The sequence below is a fragment of the Gallinula chloropus genome (genome assembly GCF_964237585.1).
Source record: "Gallinula chloropus genome assembly, chromosome: 2".
Taxonomy (NCBI): Eukaryota; Metazoa; Chordata; class Aves; order Gruiformes; family Rallidae; genus Gallinula; species Gallinula chloropus.
The window spans coordinates 13,413,737-13,436,439 of record NC_140086.1 but is presented as its reverse complement, the minus strand read 5'-3'; the positions used below and the strand labels follow the sequence as shown (position 1 = coordinate 13,436,439).

Genomic DNA, 22,703 nt, shown 5'->3' with positions numbered 1-22,703 from the left:
CAAAGGTGTCCTTAAAGAGATGTTCAGACTCATAGTAATAGACTGTCCTCTCTATGTGTCAGTTCCCTCTTACTCGCATCAGACAGGAACAGTGTGAAAAAGGTCTTGTAGGAAGTGCAGAACAAAAGAGGTCCTGTGCCTTTGTAACCTGTTCTCAGTGAGGCCTGGAGTCCATCCAAGAGGAAATGTCAAGGAAATAGCTGTACATTCAAGACTGGAGGCAAGAATTGTGAATAATTTGGAAGTTTACAAACTAAGAATAGCTTGTATTAAGCCTTTTAACTGGGAACATAGACGGAGAAGTGGGAACCACAAACCCAAGCCCGGTACAATGAGTTGCAATAGAGAGGAATCAGGCACATTATGGGTGCAGAAAATGAGAAAAGAGGGCATAAAAAATGTGAATACTTAGAATAGGCCTATTTCTGCAGAGAGTGACTTCTTGGCTGGTCTGAAATCTAAACCTTTTTGAGGTGTCTTGGTGAGTGTGAAGTTGCTGGTATCCTTTTAGCTGTTGCTGGAGGGCAGTGTGTGGGTCGCTGGCTCATTCCCGACGGTCTCTGGGGAGCAAGAGGAGTTAATGTTTGCACAAGGATAAGTCTTTGTTCTGCTTCAGTGTTTACCAACTTGACTAACCAGGGACGACATTCGCTACCAGCAAGTAGCAAACTTAAATGCAGTCTTAAATGCAAACAGGAGCTTGGAGAACCTGATCATGATGTAGAAAGTAGCAGCTGGAATTAAAACAGCACGATGGAGCACTCGGCAGTGGCACCTCAGGCCCACAGGTATGTCTGACACCCTCAGGGACCTCTTCTATGGTTTGAGTTAAATTCAGCTAATTATATTTAAAGACATCTTCTCAAAGGAAAATAAAATAAGTCCTTCAAGGCTTGCTTAGCAGCTGCTGGCAGCAGTGATTAATATCGCTTGTATTTATCTATTCCATACTGCCCTGTGCTTTCTTTAATAATTTCTACCTGCACAAAGCCAAGGTAGGACTTTCTGAGACCAGCAGATGATGGCTCAACCTTCCCATGGAGGGTGGGAAGGGCTGTAAGAAGTGCAGGAACAGGACAAATGAGCACACTGTGTGGCCATGTAGTAGATCTGTTACCCAGCCTTTGTGCACTGAAGTCAGAAAAGTTGTGGAATATGACCCTAGTGTGCACCTGTTCAGGATGTGGCTTCTTTGCTGTCATGAATCGTGACGTGTAAGGATGGTAAATGTGTCAATAAAAAATCATTGCTTTTCTGCAGAAGGGATGGTATTTGAATGGCCCAAGGCCGTGTGTGCCTGGGTAAATGGGCAGTGCTTGCAGAGGTCCCGTGCTGTGGCGCTGGTGGCTTTGAGACCTTCTCAGAGCTTTGGAGTTTAAGATCGTTTGTTAAGATCATTTGTGCCCAATTCAAAAGTTCAAATTGTAGGTTATTCAGAGTGTGTTTCATCTAGATCATCTTTTAGCTATTCTGCATAAAACAGCGTATAGGGAAAGAATATTTAATTAGAATGCTAAAGACATGGAAGCAATGGAAGCATACCATCAGTTCTCCTTAACCCCAGTTTCTCCCTCCCAAGAGGAGCTAAGAGTGGATACTTGGGAAAAGAGCCTGTGAAACAGGTATGAGCAAGTGATCCTGCCCTTAGCAGTTTCATGCAGTTAGGAAGTTTATGAGCAGGATGGGTATCAGACCTCCTTTCAACAAACTCCATAAATTTACCTGAAATCTCCTCAGATTCCTTAGTCTCAACAACTTTCCTTGCAATGTGTTTTGTGATTTATGTGTCTCAATGAAGAACACTTCTCCTCATTTGTTTTAAACTTGTTGCCTGATAATGTCACTGAGTGCTCCCTTTTTGAGGTCTGCAGACTAGAACTGAGAATCTCCTCTGTTCATCTCTTCATGCCACTCATTATTATATCACTCACTTCCAAACACTACTTCAGCTTCAGTTAGACAATTCAGTATATCCAGGTACCCCTGAAAAACATGGTGCTCACATGAGGCTGTGCTAACTGGGGATGAACTCACCTTGCTGTTCAAGTGTGTTCCAAGAACAGATTAGTTTCTTTCACCATCGGGCTTTGTGCTGGATTAGGTACAATTCTGGGAAAATCTTGTGTTTGCTTTGGTCATTCTGACAGAAACGTGATGAGGAACCCAGACCTGATTCAAACTCAGCATGACTGTCAGGTGACCCACCCATGCACAGATGTGGTATTTATGAGCTGGGAACCACCAGAACATGAGAATACTCTGTGAGGTCAGATCCAATATCCATCTGGCAGAGTGCTCTGGCTCCAGCAGTGGAAAAGGAGGTGACCTTCAGAGAGAGCTTGTGAGCCTGGACACTCTCTGTGGTCCATTCCGCCCAGCATCCAGAACATTTTTATCATGAATGCTAATGGGTACCTCCCTGTGTTGTCCTTCTAGTATTTTTTTAGACCTGTTTCATCAAGTACATGCTCATTCTAGTGTTGTGGGGTTTGCTGAGTAACCAGCAGTTCTGCTTTCACCTTATTCACTGGGTTAATTTTTTAAACTTTCATCCTGCTCCTACTTAGTCATCCTTTCTCCAAATGAAGAGTCCAGGCTGTTTCAGTCTCTTACATCAGGTGGCTTCTCCCACCTGTTCCTCTGCCTCCCCTAATCCTCTTCTTGAGATTCAGAGACCAGAGCTTCCCACAATATGCAAGATGTTAACCTGAATTATACTGTGATCCCATCTGCTCTTGTGGGAGTTCACCAATGCTTTAGAGGCAAAACAACACTCACTGGCTTCTTTCCAATATCCGCCCGATGATACCCAGTGCTGTACCCACAATCTCCTTGAGTTTGATTGGCAGCTCAGTGCTTCTTGTGCATGCTTGATTATTTTGACCTCGCTGCATTACCTTAAAAACATAGGCTATCATCTCTTTTCCAGGCTGAACAGACTCTGCCACGAGCCCTTGCTCTCCTCCGATCACACTTACCAGTCTTTTCTGCACACTGCTGAGCCTTGAGTTCTCTTCAAGACGAGGCAATTGGAGCAGCAAGCAGTAGTCAAAGTGCAGTAATTTAGCGGCATATGATGTTCTCTATCATAATTTTATGCCATTTCTTACACTTCCTAATGGCTGATTTCAGTTCTTGACTGCTGCAGTGCAATAACCTGAAGTTTTACAAAGAATTATCCCCAAAGACAGAAGAATTTTCCCAGTAGCTAATTTAGAGCCTATTACTGAATGTACAGAGTTGGTGTGCAACTACTTTGACCACTGTTTTGGCACCTTACAAGTTTGTTTTCCTGTTGCCAGCGAGGCATTAGCAGTTGAGACAAACCATATAATGGCCATATAATGCCAGTGTCACACAAATGAGAAAACCCACAAGTGTAAGAACTGAGACCTGTGTGTGCAGCCACTGGTTTTTAGACAGCAGCTTGTCACACAGGACTGTGTATTCACCTTCCTGAGGAGCTGAAGCTTTTCCATTGCAAATGTGTGGACCTGTCAAAACAGAGGAACCAAGTGGGAAATCAGGAAAAATGGGAACAAGTTGAGGTAGCTAGTGAGAGCTCTGACCTGTGAAAGAACCAGAGCAGAAATAATGGATTTGGGGATACTGGGAGTGTCATTACTGAATTATGACAAAGTATCTGACAAAATACTATATGAAGCAACCCTTCACTGGCAAAGGGTATAAATTCAATGAACAAATGGGAAAAATCTTCCCTGAAATTCTGTAATTGTGAGGGGGAAAAAAAGCATGAAATGAATACATTGTTAACCATTCATTAGGGTGTTTCTTGCTACCTATATGACAAAGTATACAGAAGCTGTTTTATTCAGACCTCTTTGAAAATTAACTGTAGTGCAATAAATTTCTTCCCTGGGACTTCGTTTATGTTCATAAATGAGATAGTAGCTTAATAAAAAATGTTCCTGAAATTAATTATGCTTGAATAATAGTTTTGGATTTATTAGGCTTTTTATTCTGAAGCCATGTTTGTATTGTAATTATGTTTTATTCTTCAAAATGAGTGGTTTAAGTTATGAGATAATTTACATTTCCTTTCAATTTCCTTGACTAGTACATATCGTGGAAGTGATAAAATGAGCCAAGAGTCTTTCTTCTGAAAACATTTTTATAACTGAATTAGATTCTTTTTGCTTGTGTTTATTTGACCAAAGTTAGAATTAATTGTGTGGAGATAATTACTCATCCAGTGCAATACTGTTTGATCTAGTGCAAAACTCTTGGAAAATGAAGTTTTGTTCAAAGAGGCAGAACTTAGAGAGCTTAAAAAAAAAACCAACCCAACCAAACCCCACAATGTACAAATAACAAAATGCAAAGATGCACCACCTAATAAATTTTACAGTCATGTGTGAGAAGGCTGAAGGCTGCTCTTCCTCTTTCTTCAGTTTCTGACACTTTCCCTCAGCCAAGGTAGTCACCGTATCCATAGCTTTACAGACCTTAGGCACTGGAGCTGGCTCAGATCTAAGCTGTACAAGCCTTTGCTCATCCATGAACTAAATTATTTATGGTTCCAAAAAGTTTGCTGAGACTGCTGCTTCCAGGAAGGATGGGACTTGGCAGGGGCTAACAGTGGGGAAGCTGCTCCAGTAAGGATTTTCTGCTGCCCAAATCACACTGGCAGGTCACTCTGTCTCTAGGAGGACTTCTGGATGGTCTCAAGAGAGGTCAGGTTGGATGGGGTTCTGAGCAGCCTGAGAGGGAGTGGACTAGCTGACCTTTAAAGGGCCCTTCCAACCCGAACTATTTTTATTCAAACCCAGGATTTGTTTCTGTGTCTGCCCTCTGTCTTTCCAGGGCTCCCCAAATCTCACACCCTGGATTTGTTCTGTGGTGTCCACCAGGAGCACACCTCACACACCAGCGCTAGGGAAAGGCATCCCAAGGCCCATGGCTACAAAAATGGATCTTGATGAGCATCTCTCTCTAATGCAGGTTAATCCCAAGGCTAGGTTTGGCTTGAACAAGAGGTAAAAAGCTGCAGTGAGGGGTACTTATTAAAGGGGAGAAGAGGTCCCTTCTCAAGCTACACATCCCTGTGTTTAGATGGCTCAGATTGTTCTTCTGACTTTATAACCAATGGAGAAGTGATTTCTGCCATTCTACAGTAAATGTCTAGAGTAAGTCAGATAACCTGCACCCTAGGAATGTCCATTTGTGTCTGGGTGATATGTGCCTAATCCCACTATTCTCCTCATACACCAAGTAATTCTATGAGCACATGGACTTCTGGAAGGATTTTGCTGGAAGAAGAAACTAAGTTTAAACAATGTGGAAAAAGTCCAAGGAGATTTAGTATTAAGTAAGGTCACTTGTGTTGTCTTGTTGACAGCTCTGAAGTGCTTTTTTTTGCCAGCTTCCCTTTAAATTAGACTGCAAATTGCAATTATTGGGTATTTGAGAGAACATTATGCAGTACAAGAAGTGATCATGAAGCCCCTGTGATGATGGGATAGTTTACGTGAAAAAGAAAGGGCATGAAAGGAGTTTTTAGAAAGTTAACAAACTGGGAAAGCTGGAAGCTGCTGTGGGTAAATCTTCATGAGAGGAGAATACAGCTTGTGAGTGTTTTTCAAAGGGTAAGAAAATTAATTCAGTGACCCAACAGAGCTGTGGCACTGATAATGGGAAATGAACCCTTTTGTTTACGGATTTTTGGTGCAAATCCAACATGGTCTGAGTCTAGTCAAATGCTGTGGCATGGTTTGTGTCCCATTCTTATTTACTATTTGTATCAGGGAAACCTCAATGAATCAGTCATAAACTAAGGCCCACATTGTCACTGTATATCTGCAGAAGAGAAAATATGTCCTTACTCCATTTTTTTTTAAATCCCCATTTGGAAGGAACTGTGAGACTCAGTCCTCTTTGCACTCAGCAATGTTCTTGATTAGCTGAGATGGATGATTTTTAATTGCTTCTAATCAAGGCACTTGCAATGGGAAATGTGTTGATAGCCTGTAGGAACTCTTTCCTCCACCTTCTCTGTGGACATGAATTTGTTTTATTTTATCTTAAATTAGCTTTTTGGTTCCACAAAGGAACAAAATCCTTATCTGTATTTGTGCATGACATAGCATATGGGGACAAAATCTCTCTGAAGTTTGTTAGTACCACCACAGTACTAACAACCTCCAACCTCACCACAGGTCTAAGACAGATGAAAGACTTGCCTGATTTCACAGTTTCTGGCAGTGTCATGTCTGTGCCTTGCTGATAGCCAGGAGACCTTGTGGGGAACACGGGAGACCCTTCCTCATGATGTGTTTGAGGTCTGCCTATGTGTGACATGCAGTTTTCTACCTAGCTGAGGGATAACAGATGGATGTGAATACTTTTGGGGATATTATCAAATCTGGTGGAATTCCATGGAAACCTAAAACTTTCCCTTCTTGGCAACATTTTTCTGTGGAAATTTTCACAATCTCAGGGAGAGGTGCAGGAGTAATTTCTGGTTTTCAGCAGCTGATTGAATTTGTGTCACAGCTGTGGTGAAAAGAAACATTCTTTGTGGAAATCTGAAGAAAGACTACTTTTTTTCTTGCCAAGAGAACCAAGTTTTTATCACATAAAGAGTATCCACAGAACATTTTTAAGAAGCTGAAATGACTTTATTAAGCCTTGTGAATGCTACCCATGTGGAGCCAGGAGCTGGAGTCAGTGGTCCTTATGGGCCCCTTACAACACACTATATTCTGTGATTCTATGTGCACAATATTTGGAGCATGTACACTGTCACATATGACAAGCAGTTACATATAAAAGCAATGGAGTGGAGCCTCATTGTTGTGAGGGATTGATGCCTTTAGGCTGAACATTTCATTTACTTGGCTTGGACCTTTACAGAGAAGATTCTCCCTGGAAGATAATGCGCATAATGAACTCATCCCTGCCATCTTGGTGAACATCCCTGTGCTCTTCTTTCCCTTAGTTGAGCCTTACAAGTGGCTTGTGCTGCCTCCCCTCTGGTGCTTCTGAGGGTCACTTATCTGCATGGCTGGAGCTGCCCTTGGTCAAGGATTACTGGTGGGGCCAGGGGTGCAGGAGAACTCAGGTGCACCCTAATGCCTGTCTGTGTCCAAACTTCTAGCAGACTGAAAAGCAGATTGAAATCTGGTTTGCTTCAAAGATAAATTTTGCTGTTGGCACCTGAGGACTTGCCTCAAGCTTGGCAGTTTCTGTTACTCTGTGGTACCTTCTGCAGTTCTGTCTTTTAAGAGTGGTGTTGTTGTTGCTGTGTACAAATAAAAATGTTCCAGGCTTCACATCAGGTTTATTAATGGCCAGTTGCCCTCTGTCGCCTGATTTGCTTGAGACATTTTTTGTCTTGGTACTGTATTTGTGGTCATAATGGTCAGATTTTGGAGTCCTTTGGCACATGGAAGTTGTGCATTTTCTGTGGTTGTATCCAGATTACTCTCATCCTTCTTGGGCCTGTACAGGAAACTTAATTTGTTTGCTCTGAATACAACTTGTAAAAGTTATCAGCTCCTCATTCCAGTTTGCAGTAGCTTTTCCTCCCTGCACCTTGAGTTTGCAGGTGATTTCTGATGTTTGAGCATTGATTACTATCAGGTTTGCTCAGCTCGTAGGTGCCTGCCTGTTTGGGCAATGTGTTTGGACTGTGTGCTTCCCCAGGTAGGTTTTTATTCCTACAGCAATTGAGGCAAACAAATCTTTTGATGATAGAGGGAAAAAAAGTGCTGATTGTTTATCACTGCATGCTTGTGGCTAACAGAAAAACTTTCAAAATCCTTTGTGTTTCCATTCTCACCACCTGGTTTGTTTGTCAGTAGAGGAGTTAGCACAGAATTCTTAACCAGCATTGTTTTTTTTCTCCCTATGAAATATGCAGCATATTTGTTTCCCTGCAAAAACTGTGGTATGAAATCATGCCCACAGAGAGCTCCTCTTGACCCAATGTGACCAATTGGGAAAATGGTACAGATCGGTGCACTAATAAAAATGAAATTCCAGGCAGGATGAAATGCACCACTACTTATTTATAAGTTGAGTAGGACACAGTGATTGTTTCAGCTCTCAAAACAAGGTGTCAAGAAGTATATTTTCAAAATATAGAAGCATGTGATCTCAGCATTTGAAAATGAAATGTTTCAGACAAACTGAAATGTTTTTCTTGACATTTCAAATTGAAAAGGACCTACTTACCTGCAAAAAGAACCATGCATTTCAGTACTATGTAATACGAAGTTGGAACTATGTTGATTTCAGCAAGCAGGTAAGATCTGCAACAAAGAGAAAAGGTTTACATCTTCATTGTCAAATAAAGGCAAGTGAAGTGTTTGCAGTGACGTTGGATTTCTGAGTGTAAGTCAGGTTGGTCTGAGTAATTAAATGTTATGTGTCCACAGGTGTTATTTTAAACAAAATAGCCTCCCAAACCTGGTTTGGTTTACTGATTTATTTTCCCTCTTTTTCTTTTTTGTTCTAGTTCAGGCATTCAAAGCCAAGAGTTCATTATTGCCCACCCCTAGCCAAGCACTGTCCAGTTTACCGTTAAGGAAGAACTTCTGTGTGTATTGCCTACATTACTGTTACTGTTTTGCCAGACCCTTACTGACAGCAAAAAAGACAAGTGCAGACTCTTAAGGGTCATTATTAAGGAGTGGGTCAAGCATCCAGACAGCTGGAAAAATTAAACTGCATGCCCCAGTGCTCAGAGATATGATTTTCACTCCCAAATTCCCTCTAGAATGATGTATTGTGCAGCTTAAAAACACACAATTTGTAAAAGGAAGAAATTATAAAACCATGAAGAAAAACAACAACCCACCAATCCTTTCTCAAAGTGTAAAGCAGGACAGATGGGTGGTTTCCCCCACTTCTCAAAATTCTTGGTATAAAAGGGCCTTTCTGGGCACAGGTTTAATACAAAAAATGGTGTTTCCCTTCCGTGTTGCTGAGAATGGATGCTCTGCTGAGCCCTACTCAGGGCCAAGGGGGAGAAGTCCCATCTTCGTCCCACAGCTGCTCTTCTCTGCAGTTACCAGCTCCTGCCTCAGCTTTAGAGTATGGATTTGGAGAAGTAGGTCAGCTATGAATTGAAGACTTTTAAAGTTATTTCTCTTGTAGTCATGTTTTGTTCTATGCTTTAACATGTCAGAACAGCATCTGTGTTCTGCTGCAGGAAAGGTGCTCCCAGACCCTGACAAAGGGCTTACAAATGTTTGATGGGAAGAGGGAGGGACTGGTGGCCATTCCCTTGCCTTCTTTGGGCTTGGCTATGGGTGGAAAAAGGAGACCCTTTGTTGAGGGGCAAAATACTGTATGGCATTTGTAGAGATATTTCTTCTCACCCCCCTCTTTAAAACCAACCCTACAAAATGCAGCTGCTCTTTCTCTCTCTACTGTCTCTATTCTCACTGAAGAGCTGAAGGACAAATGTGAGAATGAAATAAAAAAGGCAAACCACCACAAGCCTCTGAATGACCAACCTGGGCTTGTGGTGCCACTGGGAGAGGTGCTTTATCTTAGCTTGGCAGCTGTACTGCCAACTGCCTCAGGGCCCGGGGAACATTTGCCATCAGTTTCCTGAGAAGCAGGACTGCACTGTGGGTTCTTGCTGTATGTCTTGTCACGTTCTATCTGTGGCTATAGAGCCACTTTAGCCAGGCATGATATTAGAAATTACCCCATCAAGCTTTAACTGGCTTAGTTTTAAGCTGGATTCATTCTTTAGTCCTGTAGAGGAAGAAGTGGGAGGCAGAAAAGCCCCACAGAGCAGTAGGTGGGGCTGTTGCTGGGCTGTTGTTGCTCTGTAGCACAGCTTGAGGAGAAACCCTTGTCCAGGCCTGTTCATGACTTTGCTGCTGGAAGGGACTGAGAACTAGCTAAATAAATAGAAAAGCTGTTGAGGTGCACGTGCTACCCATACAATGGGCGTCATCACCAAGAAAATTTATGCAAATGCTTTTATGTTTATCTTAATTCACTGGAAAACTGCTTTTGACCTGGGGCCTATGTTTTATGAGAAGATTTTATCTCTGGTCATGTTACAGGCATAAGATCTACATGTGTGTATGTGTGTGAAATCAGTAGAATTTGAAACTTGTCTTAGATTTCCTTTCTTTGTCTCTTTTTGCTGTCTTAGTCTGAAGTTTTGGCTCTTCTCTCAGGATTTTTGTCTGTACATGACCAAATTTTAAAAATCAACAAAATTACATGAAGCATAAAACCAGATCTAACCATTGTTTGCTTTCAATAAAAGGAAAATCAGAATATAATGATCTCATTTGGAAATAAAAATTCACTCTCAGTGGTTCTGACTTAAATTGGAGTCTAGCACAGAAAACAGCTCAAATCTACTGCACTGATGACTCCTTTCTTTTTTCAGAAAGGGGCTGTTTGCTGGCATGAAGCTGAAGAAGAAGAAAAAAGGCGAGAAAGGCTTGACTATTGCAAACAAAGATGCGCTGGGTAAGGCCTCATAAATCAATATTGCAACTGGGAAGAACAGGTGGGGGGGTTACATTCTAATTTCACGTGAACTCATTTGAATTGTGTCTTAGGGTTTGGTATTGATAAAAGGGGCAGTAAATTCCTTATCACTCCCAAGTAAACAGAGAGTTAACTGCTTCGTTAAGTCCACCTTCAGATTCTGTGAGCTCAGAATGATGTATCTGGTAGAGTAAAACAAAAAAATAAAGTTAGCCTGATTCTTACCATAGAGAGATCACATATTTTTGAAAGGGGTTTTTTTTTCTGTCCTAGAGACTGATAATTCTTTACAGGTTTGTAATTCCTCAAAAAGATCTTCTTTTTTCTAGAAACCTTGCATAAGAACACAACCTGAGTAGATTTTGCTGGCTGGATGAGCTGGCTTGATAAAGTTGGGAGCTTTACTTAGTAGCAATTCTCCTCTTAAATGAACAACTTATTTTTCATCTTCCAGTGGTGGTTTGACCCTGGCTGAAAGCCAGATGCCCACCAAAGTCACTCTATTACTACACCTTTTCAGCTGGATCAGGGAGAAAATATATATTGAGACTCTTAGGAGTCGAGATAAGGACAGGGAGAGATCATTCTTCAATTAGTGTCAAGGGCAAAGCAGACTAAAACAGAATAAAGGAAAGAAAACTCTTTAATTTATTACACTACACTGCACACCCAATGAAAACAGAATTGGGTGATGAGAAGTGTGACCAGATCTTAAAGCACCTTCCCCCCACCCCTCCCTTCTTAGCAGACTTCACTTCAGTCATGATTTTGCTCCATTCTTTGGACATTCCTCAAACCCTTTCCCTGCTCCTACAGGAGACAGTCCTCCACAAAATTCTTCAACATGAGTCCTTTCCCATGGGGCTTTAGCTCTTCACCAGCTGCCCCAGCATGGGTCACTTCTGTGGGGTGCAGTCATAAATCACACAATGTCTCTCAGTCTCTTGAGACCAGACTGCTCCAGGCTGGTCCTCCATGGAGTCACAAGTCCCATCCCCCAGCAAACCTGCTCCAGTGCGGGTCTCTCCCTTGCTCATCTCTGTGTCTCTGTCTCTCTCCATGGGCGGCAGGTGCTGGAAGAGGCTTGCTCCAGCTGGGGTCACAGCATCTCCTGTATGTCTCCACTTGCTCCAGTAGTTTCTTACATCTTCTCACTCCCTTCTCTGGTGGCAAAAAGCATCTGCTTGTGGTTTTTTTCTCCTAAATGTGATTCTCAGAGGTGCTGTGACCATCGCTGATGGGTTGGCCTTGGTCAGCAACGACTCCGGCCTTGAGCCGGCTGGTGTTTGCTCTGTCGGGCCTGCAGAGAGCTTCTGGCTGCTTCTTGCAGAAGCCGCCCTGCAGCCCCCTCTTCCACCAGAACCTGGCCATGCAAAACTACAACATTGATTTGATTTTATTTTTTAAATTTTATTTTATTTTACATTTTTTTTTAACAGATTTGGGTACCTCCATAAAACATTTCTTTCTCTTAACATAGTTTGTTTCCAAGCTGAGGAGTCATTCCCCTACACATCCGATCTCTGTCATTTTTCTCCTGTCACCATGAGCCTCCCATTTACCTTCATCAAAAGCTGTAGTTTAGCAACAACAAAGTCTTCACCTCTAGTTTTATTTTGAAATCTCATGCCTCAAATTTAATGGAATTTTCAAAGCGTGGACTACAACGCAGCCCTTGAATAATAGTTCTGTAATAAACCAACCATATGTGTGTTGGCTCACTGTTGGGCAGAAACAGGAATTCCTATTTTGTGCCATAAGCACATTTAACATTTGGTTAAAAGGTACTAATTTTAAAAAGATTCCCCTCTGGTCCTTACAGCAAAGGATTTGGGCTTTTGGACAAGAGAAAACTAAAGACCATTAAACTTCTTACTAACTACAGATATTTTATGGACTATTTATCTTACGCTCCATAAAATATAAAATGGTCTACTAGATAAACTATACTCTTTGCTTCAGTTTTCATGTAAGCATTCAAATCTCTGCTTATTTCAAAAGGTTTTGTTTGAATCATTGGATAAATTGGAGACCTTAGGTTGCATCTTCATCTATTTTGTTGGCATCTTTATTTCTGAAGAGTCTAAATTAGCAAAGATACAGTAATCACTGTCTCTCTCTTCTCTTGATTGGAATATGGGCTTCAGAGTCCTATTGCACTGGGGAGACATGGTCATTCACTGAACCATTTGCATTTTCTGTCACTGAATCTGTACAGGGAATAATTTCATCTGAGTTGTTATGCACAACATACATATGGTTATTGAGGGGGAAAAAAAGGATAGTGATTCAGGTATTAAAATGTCAGGAAAATGGAGCTATAAGGAGAAAGAAGCATTGCAAGGAGTTTACATCTCAGTAAAGCAACACAGAACTCATAAAAAGTGGTCCAGGCAGGGCGTCACCTGCCTGTCTCCCAACCACAGGGAAGTTTTATCTTTAGAGCAAACAATAGAGTAATATAAGCCCATAATCAAACAGAATGCTCTAGAGTAAATAGGATATGGAAGGTAATCATGGGAACTTGGTGCTACAGATGCAAAACTATGGACAGATGCCTTTGCCTCAAGGGCTGAAAATTATCCATGTCTATATGGATACAGAGACAAGTTCATGATTCCTGTGCTGTAGGGAGATTGACAAGAGCCAGAGAGGCAGTCGACCATATATGTAATAAGGGACTTTTAGTAGAGTCCACCTCACTGTAATTATTGGACTGAACTACAGCCACCCAAGTTTTAAACTTCCACCTAAAACTCATGGCTCCCTTCCCCAGGCAGCTTTTCAATACTGACATGCACAGCAAGAGGCAGAGATGCTAGGAGGACTTCTAGCAGACCAGGAAGACAAAGCAGAGCAGTAAGAGGGGCATATCTGGCCAAATGTAGCTGTGTACATCTGAAATAGTTTTTAAGATTCTCTTAACGGTCAGGAAGTAAATAAGCACTTCTGGAAGCAATTTGTCTCATAAGAGTATAACTCTCTACAAGACATCCCATGAAATATGCTCTTCAACTCTCTTCTTCTGTCCTTGATCTTCAAGTTCATCATCTCTGCAAAGAGGAAAGGTGAGAAATGATTTCTAAGGTGCACATGGGATGACGAGAGCAGTTAAGCCATGATTTATACGGTGTGCGATTTTGCACAGGAGGGGAACTGCTGCTGTAATCAATGCTGATGAACACAAACCACTACTCTATCTCTAATTGTGATACCCAAATGAATAAAATATTCAGTTCATGCTGATGAATTCAGTGCTCTGCTCCAAGTTAGATTTTTGCTAAAAGAAGTCAGAGTGGGTTTTACTTTCTTTATTGTTTTCTTCATCAGGTGATCAGGATGAAAGTGCAAATCTTCACCGTGACACTCTTGGAAGACAAGAGAAGGGAGAAGAAGACCTAGTGAGCACTGATGCACTGTCCAATATTTTTGGATCCTTAAGCCCAAAGAGGAAAAGGTGCTCATTGATGTACCTTACCTAATATCCCCCCAAATACCTTTTCTGTCCTTCTCAAGATTGGTATTGCCTTAGGACAATACACCCAATGACAGAAAATCCATTTGCTGACAGCAGTGATCCCCTGACTCATGCTCTCCTACATAACAGAGTGGAATGTATTTCAGCAAAATATAATCTGAAGACAGATTGTCACCAGATGCTATCCAATCCAGGGAGATTGAAATGGATGCTGAGAGTGCCTCAGCCATGCTAATGAACTCTGCTAATGAAAATGAGCCAAAGAGGACAGCAATCTCTATAGCCAAGTGCTTGTGTAGTTGCTTGTTTCATACAGGGGAGGAATGTGGTCAGGTTTGATAGGATCAGCATGTGAAATCTTTCCCATGCATGACAGGGTGCTGCACTGGTCTGTGTGGATGCAAAACATTTCTCTATTACCAAGTATACGAGAAAGATGGAGATCGTCTCTTCTGATGTAATCCAGCCTAACAGTTCACAACAAGTCTACTTGCCATAAACAATGCTTGCTCAGTGATAAGTCTTTCCAACATGTGTCCAAGTACCAGCTCTGGTCTAGAGATGCCTAATGACCTGTTTTATCATTTGAATAGGGCAAAGCTGTTGACCAGAATTCATGAAGAGGAGATGAAATCCCAGAACTACCAGGTGAGCATGGACGACGGTCCTTTTGGGCCTGTGAAATCTCCAGGCAGTCTGGACCTGAGCCCAGGAGTATGCATGGTGTCCTTTTGTCTCTACAGATTGCCATCACCATCATTGAAGCCAGGCAGCTGGTGGGTGAGAACATCGACCCCGTGGTGATCATTGAGATAGGTGATGAGAAGAAGCAAACCACGGTAAAGGAAAGCACAAACACCCCTTTCTACAATGAGGTAAGTGCTTTCTATTGAAGAAGGGACTTTCTTCTGTGGTCCTGGGTGGCCTCCATGGCTTGGTAGCTCAAAAGGGGAGGAACTAAGTTCGTAGCACCTGCAGTCTGAGCAGGGAGATCTGTCCAGGAGCTGTTTGAGCTTCAAGCTAGGCCAAACACCAGCAGTAACTCATTTGGGTTTAGCTCTATTTGCTCTTTTTCTTCTCAAGCTCTGTCCATCCTACTCCCCAATCCCTCCACCACATCCTGCCCTACTACCATTGCCTCTGTATTTTTTCAAATGATCCATTTTGGTGCTTTGTCTAACCCCAGTCTCCCTCTACCATTTCACCTTTTCAGCTTTTCCTTGACATGTGTTTGTTCCAACCCAGTGACAAATCAGACCAAAACAACTCCCCAAAACAACTAGTCCTTTGGGTTTCTTTGTGTCTCCTCTCCCTTTTGACAATACCCTCTGGTGTGGGGTGAGGGCTTTTGGGCATTTGCGAAGGGCACTAGGGCACCGCTGTGCAGACATGAGCCAGGGAACAAGGAAAGGGTTTTGCTGGATCTACTATCAGCTCCCAAGAACCACCAGTGTCTCACCATGGCTGTGTGTGGTAACCATGCTGGTGACAGCACTGGCTGCCAGCACAAGGACAATCCTGACGCATTGTACCCTTTTCCCACAGTACTTCGTGTTTGATTTTGTTGGACCGCAGGTGTTCCTGTTCGACAAAATAATCAACATCTCTGTAAGTAACTAGGAAAGCTTAGCACAGTAAGTAAAGGTCATTGTTGTTTGTGTCACCTCAGCTCTAAATGATTCTTCTTAAAGTAATTAAAAAGAGGAATGATTTTAGGTACCAAGAGTGCTATAACGTCAGCATGAAGTATAAGAAATAGAAAGGACAGGGGAGAGGAAAAGGAGGAAGGGGCAGCTGGCAATGATTTAAATGAACATAACCCTAAAGAAAGATTAAGTGTGCATTTTCAGGGACACTCATTGCTGGTTTGGCAATCTGCAGGGTAGACTGAGAAAATTCAGCTTAGTTATCACTTGTCAGCATTGTCTTCATCCCTTTAATTTTCAATCTGCCACTTGTTTCAAATGACTGAGTTGAAACTTGTAGCTTATCTCACATCTCACATACAACTGTTTCTAACTAAACTATGCAGATGGCTTACCCTTAGCAGTGGTCCCACCACTTGGCCAGAGAAATAGACAGTGAACTGTTGCCCAAGGAAAGGGTCTTTTTCCCTGAAGTGCTTTGTCCATTTCAAAAAAGTACACCAGGAAGGAGTCTGGACTGGTTGTGCTTTACAGAGACAGGCAGTGGCCAGGAACTGTAGGAAACATCTGTTTATGACCTCTTAGAGCTATTCCCTGTGTACCTGCTGTGCTGAGCTACAGAAATAAAAAATGTTCATTTACACGTAGCTGGCTGGACAACTAGGCTTCCATTGATGGTAGCAAATTGACAGTCTGAATCCCAAGCTCCAGTTCAAATCCACTATATCACATGCAAAGCTCAAATATATGAAATTCGTACCTACATAAGGTATCTGCAGATATGATCTCCACTTATCCCTAAGGACAGGTCTAGGGAGGTAATTGTGCCCCTGTACTCAGCACTGGTGAGGCCACACCTTGAGTACTGTGCCCGGTTCTGGGCTCCCCACCATAAAAAGGACATTGAGGTCCTTGAGCAAGTGCAGAGAAGGGCAACCAGGCTGGTGAAGGGGCTGGAGGGCAAATCATATGAGGAACGGCTGAGGGAGCTGGGGATGTTTAGCCTGGAGAAGAGGAGGCTGAGGGGAGACCTTATCACCACCTACAACTACCTGAAAGGAGGTGGGCAATGGTCTCTTCAGCCAGGTGACAGAAGATAGAACAAGGGGAAATGGCATGAAGCTGTGCCAGGGCAGGCTTAGATTGGATATTAGAAAAACGTTTTTTAATGAAAGAGTTGTCAGGGCCTGGAACAGGCTGCCCAGGGAGGGGATTGAGTCACCATCCCTGGATGTGTTCAAAAAAAGGGTTGATGAGGTACTTAGGGATATGGTTTAGCATAGGATGGGAATAGTTGGACTTGATGATCTTCAAAGGTCTCTTCCAACCTTGTGATTCTGTGATTCTGTGATTCTGTGACAGAGTTAGCTGCAGGCTGACAATGACCTGTCTTTTGTATTGGAGTAGATATTGTCTCACTGTTATGATTTATATCGCAGTGTATGGCCCCTGTATTTGTTTCTGACATGGTTAATATCAGCCCAGTACCGAGGCATCAACTCTTATGAGATACCTCTGCTAGGGGATGTATAATTATTTCTCTCCAATATACGAGCAGTCTTTCCAATCTCACATTCTTTTGATAAGGATTGCATCTGTCCAGTGGGGGAAGGGAGAGTGACAGCTTTCTGAGTGTTTGGGGTGCAGGGAAATGTGCCACTGTTACCTGCTGTAGATCTGCGTAGTTTCATCAGGCTCAGCAGACGTATTTGCTTTATAGCTGGTGAAGGTGCAACGCTAAGAAATTAAAGGTCTTCTAGGTAAAAAATGATTAAGAAAAATAATGATCCAACAAACTAACCCAGCATAATGCTCATGTATGCTACTGGAAACAGAGATTCATTACCTTGCAGCCTAGTTTTGGAGGATGCAATACATCAGGGGAATAGAAACAAACAGAGGAAAGATGTGTGCAGGGAGTGAAGGAAGCCCTGTAGTATGGAAAGTTTCGCAGCAGTTGCTTAGCATGAATCTCACTTAAGGAGAAATGAAGATTGGCAGCCCCCATTACCAGGAATCATTCATGCACTGAATTTGCTTAATCACTGAAAATGAACTCATCTGCTTATGGAAGCTCAAGGAAAATAAAGAAGTTTAGTGCCATTCTTGTTCAGTTCAGCAGGTAGTCTACCTGCATTCAAACCCTGCATTTGAGGGGGTTCTTAGCATTTGCTAATTAATAGATTTTTTCCTTCATTGCTATCTTCTAGTGCATTCCAGCAACCTTGTAATAATGCCATAGTAAAACTGAGATGCCCTTTTCATGCTAAACCTGTTATCTCCAGCACCAAAATACTCCCCAGCTTAACACTACCTGCTTGTGCTCATTCAGAAAATCTGACAGAAATCCTTCAGTCATCTACAGAGTCAATGAAGTGTGAAAAGACAGAAGCCCGTAATTAGATATGATATAGATGTGATGCTCCCTCACAGAGAAGATGAGGCATTTGCTATGTTTCCTGCTCACTTGCTTTGTCACATTAGAAAAAATACACTTGAAAAAAAGTACCAGAAAAGATGCAGAGCATTTGATAGAAGCAGTGAGTTATTTCCTCAGCAGTTAAAAGCAACATGTGTACTACAGGGAGTGGAAACCCCCATCATTTCAGTGGGAACAGGAGGCATTTACTCAAGGGCACCACATTTCATATGGCAAATCTAAAGGATGCAGAAGTGAGGTTTACACACGCTCTCTGAACATGCTGTCATGTCCTGGAGTGCACTGAGACACCACCACCTTGGACTCAGCCCATATCTTTCTGTCTCTTAAAGAAAAAGCAGCACCAGTGCATGAAGTGTTGGCTTCCCACTGGCTCCTCTCCCATGTGAAGGCTGCTTAATTTTTAAGCTTTATTAGCAGAGTAAAATAAAGCTGCTCCTTTGCTCCTGGTTTTTCAGCCTTAGAATCTCCTTTCCTGTTGGAAGTGAGGAATTACCAAGGACAGCTGAGTATGTGCCCTAAATCACAGGGGCATAGTGGCCCCAGGTCTTTAACAGCGAATGATGATATTTTGTAACTAGAAAATTGAATTTTCTGGTAGATTTTGGTGAAAGTGTCAGTGTTTTTTACTTTGGAATGTATGTCTCCTGGTCTTGAAAAATTAACAAAATGAAGTCACATGACAAATCAAATTTAAAATCACAGAAGTCTTGTATCCCCCTCAGGGTGTGTAGGTCCAAAGCTAGGCCATGGTGTCTTCTAGATTCCTAAAATGCTCTCAGACCTAAAATGTTTAGCTTCAACATCTAGGTTTAGCTTCTGTGGACTTGAATCCCATGTGCTTAGTTTCTCTTTACAGTTTCGCCAAGATGTTCCAGATAATTCAGCCTTCTTTCAGAAGCTTTTCCACAACAAAAGAATAGGTTCCAACTTTTTAAGCTTGAGATAAATTTTTTGAGAGATAGAGTTCCAGAGCAAATCTTCCCTTAGAAGATGTTGCCAGCCTCTTTCCTGTCTGTCAAGTGAAGTACATGCATGTATTTGAAAACCAGGCACAGGTATACATAGATCCAGAAATCAGGACAAAAGAAAATGCTTAATTAAATTTGAATAAAGTAAAATAAAATTAATTACTTCATAGAATCATAGAATGTATTGGGTTGGAAGGGACCTTTAAAGGTCATCTAGTCCAACCCCCTTGTCAGAAAGGATAAGGAGAAAGACTTGCTGGAGCCTACTTGCCATCTCATTTACATCTATATCACTTCAGCAATTTCATTAATATTGGGGTGGGGGGGGGGGGGTAAATCAGAAATGAGTCTCTGGGTTCATGCACACTTTGAAATGTTGCAATGAAACACTTTAATTCTTTCTCCTCTGGGTGTACTCAGTTCTTGTGGCAATTCAGGGACAAATTAAAGTAGGACTGATATGATTTCTGCAGCATAGTTTGAGACAAATTATGCCCATGTGTTTGCATTCATTATAATATATTTAAAACTGTCAGGATAAGTAATGTAACTGCATTAGTGGTTCAATGTCCAAGTGGCGAGTGGCATTCCTCAGGGATCAGTACTGGGACTGGTGCCATTTAGCATCTTTGTTGGAGACATGGACAGTAGGATCTAGTGCACCCTCCGTTTTGGTTTCTTTTTTCATGTTTGCTGATGACAGCAAGTTGTGTGGTGCAGTTGACATGCCAGAGAGAAGGGATGCCATCCAGAGGGACCTTAACAGGATTGGGAGGTGGGCCCATTTAAGCCTCAGGAGGTTCAACAAGGTCCTGCTTGGACCTTGGGTGGATGCAATCCCAAGCATAACTGCAGGCTGGGTGGAGAATGGATTGAGAGCAGCTCTGAGGATAAGGACTTGGAGTGTTGGTTGATGAAAAGCTCAATGTGATCTGGGAATGTACACTTGCAGCCCAGAAAGCCAACCGTATCCCAGCCTACATCAAAACCAGTGTGACCAGCTGGCTAAGAGAGGTGATTCTGCCCCTCTACTCTCTTCTGGTGAGACCCCACCTGCAGTACTGTGTCCAGCTCTGTGGTCACCAACATAGGAAGGACATGGACCTGTTGTCCAGAGGAGGCCACAAAGATGGTCAGAGTGCTGGAGCACCTCTCCTATGGAGACAGGCTGAGACAGTTGGGCTTGTTCAGCTTAGAGAAGAGAAGGTTCTGGGGTGACCTTATAGCAGCCTTCCAGTACCTGAAAGGTGCCTATAAGAAAGCTGAGGAAGAACTGTTCACGAGGGCATGGAGCAATAGGACAAGGAGTGATGGTTTTAAACTAGAAAAGGGGACATTTAGGTTGGATATTAGGATCACGGGAACAGGTTGCCCAGAGAAGTATTGGAGGCCCCACTCCTGGAGACATTCAAGGTCAGGATTGATGGGGCTCTGAGACACCTGAACTAGTAAAGATGTCCCTGCTTACTGCAGGGGTGTTGGACTAGATGACCTGTAAATGTTCCTTCCAACCTTACACATTCTATGATTCTATATTGGTTTCCAAATTGGCACAATATTGACTAAAGAGTGGACTTCAAATGTTTGCTGTATCTGCTGTACATCCAGTTTTGGGTGGTACTGAATGTCACTGCTTATTACCTCTGAACCAAATGTAATCTTTGGCGTGCTGACTGGGAAGAGAGACAGTGACATTCTTTGTCCATGCTTTTTTTCTAACAGGTTATGCACAATAAACTGATTGGGAGTGTGCTGATAGGCTCCTTTAAAGTAGATCTGGGGACAGTGTATGGTCAGCCAGGTAAGTGGTGCATTTTCTGCCCTTTTTGTCTGTTAAATGAGATATGAAGCAGAGGAGAGGGAAGTGTGCTGCTTTTCCTCTTAGATGCTTGTAATTTATGCCAAGGGATAAACAGCAAGGTTTTCTGGAAGGGTTTTTTTCCTATTTGGATACTAGAGCACCAGTCAAGTGTTTTGAAAAAACAACAAAGAAGTAATCATGGATCCACTTGACTATCCATCTTCAGAGATGAATTTCTGAAACATGAAGCTAAGAAAAGATCAGCTATCCCTTTTTTTGGCCTGTTTTTACACTTATCCATAAAACATCTATCTTTCTCTCTTTCATGATTATTCGAGAACCCACTCTCTTTTAGTCTTTGGGAATGAATGTATATAAAGCCACTTGCTACAGGGGTGACCCAGTTACAGCAAAAGTGTAGAGTCATTCAGGCCACCCTGTCTTCAGGTCTACCTACAAGAGACAGTAGAGAGAAATGGCCTGGCTGAAATGGGCAGTCTGTGTCTGCACTCAGACTGGTTAGTCTGTGAATGAGTCCTGTATTTCCTGCTCATACTTTTACAGAAGGGTGGTGTCTATAGGTTGATCTTCAGCTTGTTTCCCAGGTGCACACTTGTCTCTCCCTCCCACTCCTTCCCATTAAGTCCTTGGCCATCATCTTAGGTGTGTGAAGTTTTAGGACCCTGCTAAAGGGAGGGTTGCTTAAGCAGGGATGCAGCTTGGACTGTTGTGGGTGAATTGTCTTGTGCATTTTCCCACTGAAAAGATGGAACTAAATGTGCTTCTGTCTGCTCTTTCTTCCTTTGATGACTGTCATCAGAGGAAGACAGTCATCAGAGTGACTCCTCCTTCCTCCCTTTCTCAGCTGTCTGCCAGTGTTACACCTGGCCAGAATTCTGGGATCTCCAGACATTCCTCTTCAAGCATTGCTGTTTCCCCATAAAGCCTCAGTCTTAATTCAGCTGCTGAAATCTCACACAACCTTCCACTAAGTCTTTAGTCACTGCTCTCAGTAACCATTGATGAAAATTACCGTGTTCATGACAGGCTCTAGATCAATCCTTTGCCTTTTTGGTCACATGACATTTTGGATCCTCTAGAGGTGCCTGGTAAACAAGTGTGCTTAAGCATAATCTTCCTGAAAGCACAAATATTGTTTGAAGTGCCCATTCTGGGAGAAATATTTGCAGTTTTTGTATCTTCTATTTGAGCATTTAAGTTTGTCTGTCTTACAGGTCATCAGTTTTGTGACAAGTGGGCACTTCTCACAGACCCTGCTGACATTAGGACGGGACCCAAGGGCTACCTGAAGTGTGACATCAGTGTGACTGGGAAAGGCGATGCAATTCAAGCTACTCAGAAAACAGCTGATACAGAGGAGCAGATTGAAAAGTACTGCAGAAGTTTCTTTTTCATTGCTTTCCTCTTTACTTTGTACCTCAGGAGTTCTCCCCCCTCCTTTCAGTCCTCTGCTTGCTAACTCAGGGTTAATAGCAGGATAGCCTTGTACACCTTGGCTGTTCTGATGTGGTTTTGCAATCCTCCCAACTAAACTGAAGGGCACGTTAGGGTCACTCCCCTGCAGTTGATAGAATTGGCCATGTTCTGTGGCTAAATGCCAGATTATCCCTGACAGAAGGTTCATTGATCTCAAAATAATTAAATATTTCTGAAAAGCAGTGAAGTAAGAAGAAAAAATATGAGGAAAAGCTATTCCTTCTTTTCTATCAGATTTGTGTGTGTGGATGTTTTCCTAACCCTTAGATAAACTCAGGTGCATTATCATTCTCCTTGTAAAATACAGAAATCCAAGGTGGTAAAGTATGCTGCCAGCATACTTTAAATTTTACAGAATCAATGTTTCTGGTTAATACTGACATAC

The 22,703-nt window shown here is 42.4% G+C and overlaps 1 protein-coding gene across 1 annotated transcript in view; it reads left to right on the top strand.

Annotated features, from left to right (window-relative positions):
• Positions 1 to 753: 753 nt before the first annotated feature.
• FER1L6 (fer-1 like family member 6) overlaps positions 754 to 22,703 on the top strand; it is a gene marked incomplete at both ends in the record, with an annotated part of 79,287 nt that continues 57,337 nt past the window's right edge. Inside the window, 8 exons of the mRNA XM_084280150.1 lie at positions 754 to 788; positions 10,382 to 10,464; positions 13,816 to 13,942; positions 14,557 to 14,611; positions 14,707 to 14,838; positions 15,509 to 15,571; positions 20,743 to 20,821; positions 22,057 to 22,213. Of these exons, the coding sequence (XP_084136276.1) occupies positions 754 to 788; positions 10,382 to 10,464; positions 13,816 to 13,942; positions 14,557 to 14,611; positions 14,707 to 14,838; positions 15,509 to 15,571; positions 20,743 to 20,821; positions 22,057 to 22,213 (731 nt within the window). The remainder of the gene's footprint in view (positions 789 to 10,381; positions 10,465 to 13,815; positions 13,943 to 14,556; positions 14,612 to 14,706; positions 14,839 to 15,508; positions 15,572 to 20,742; positions 20,822 to 22,056; positions 22,214 to 22,703) is intronic.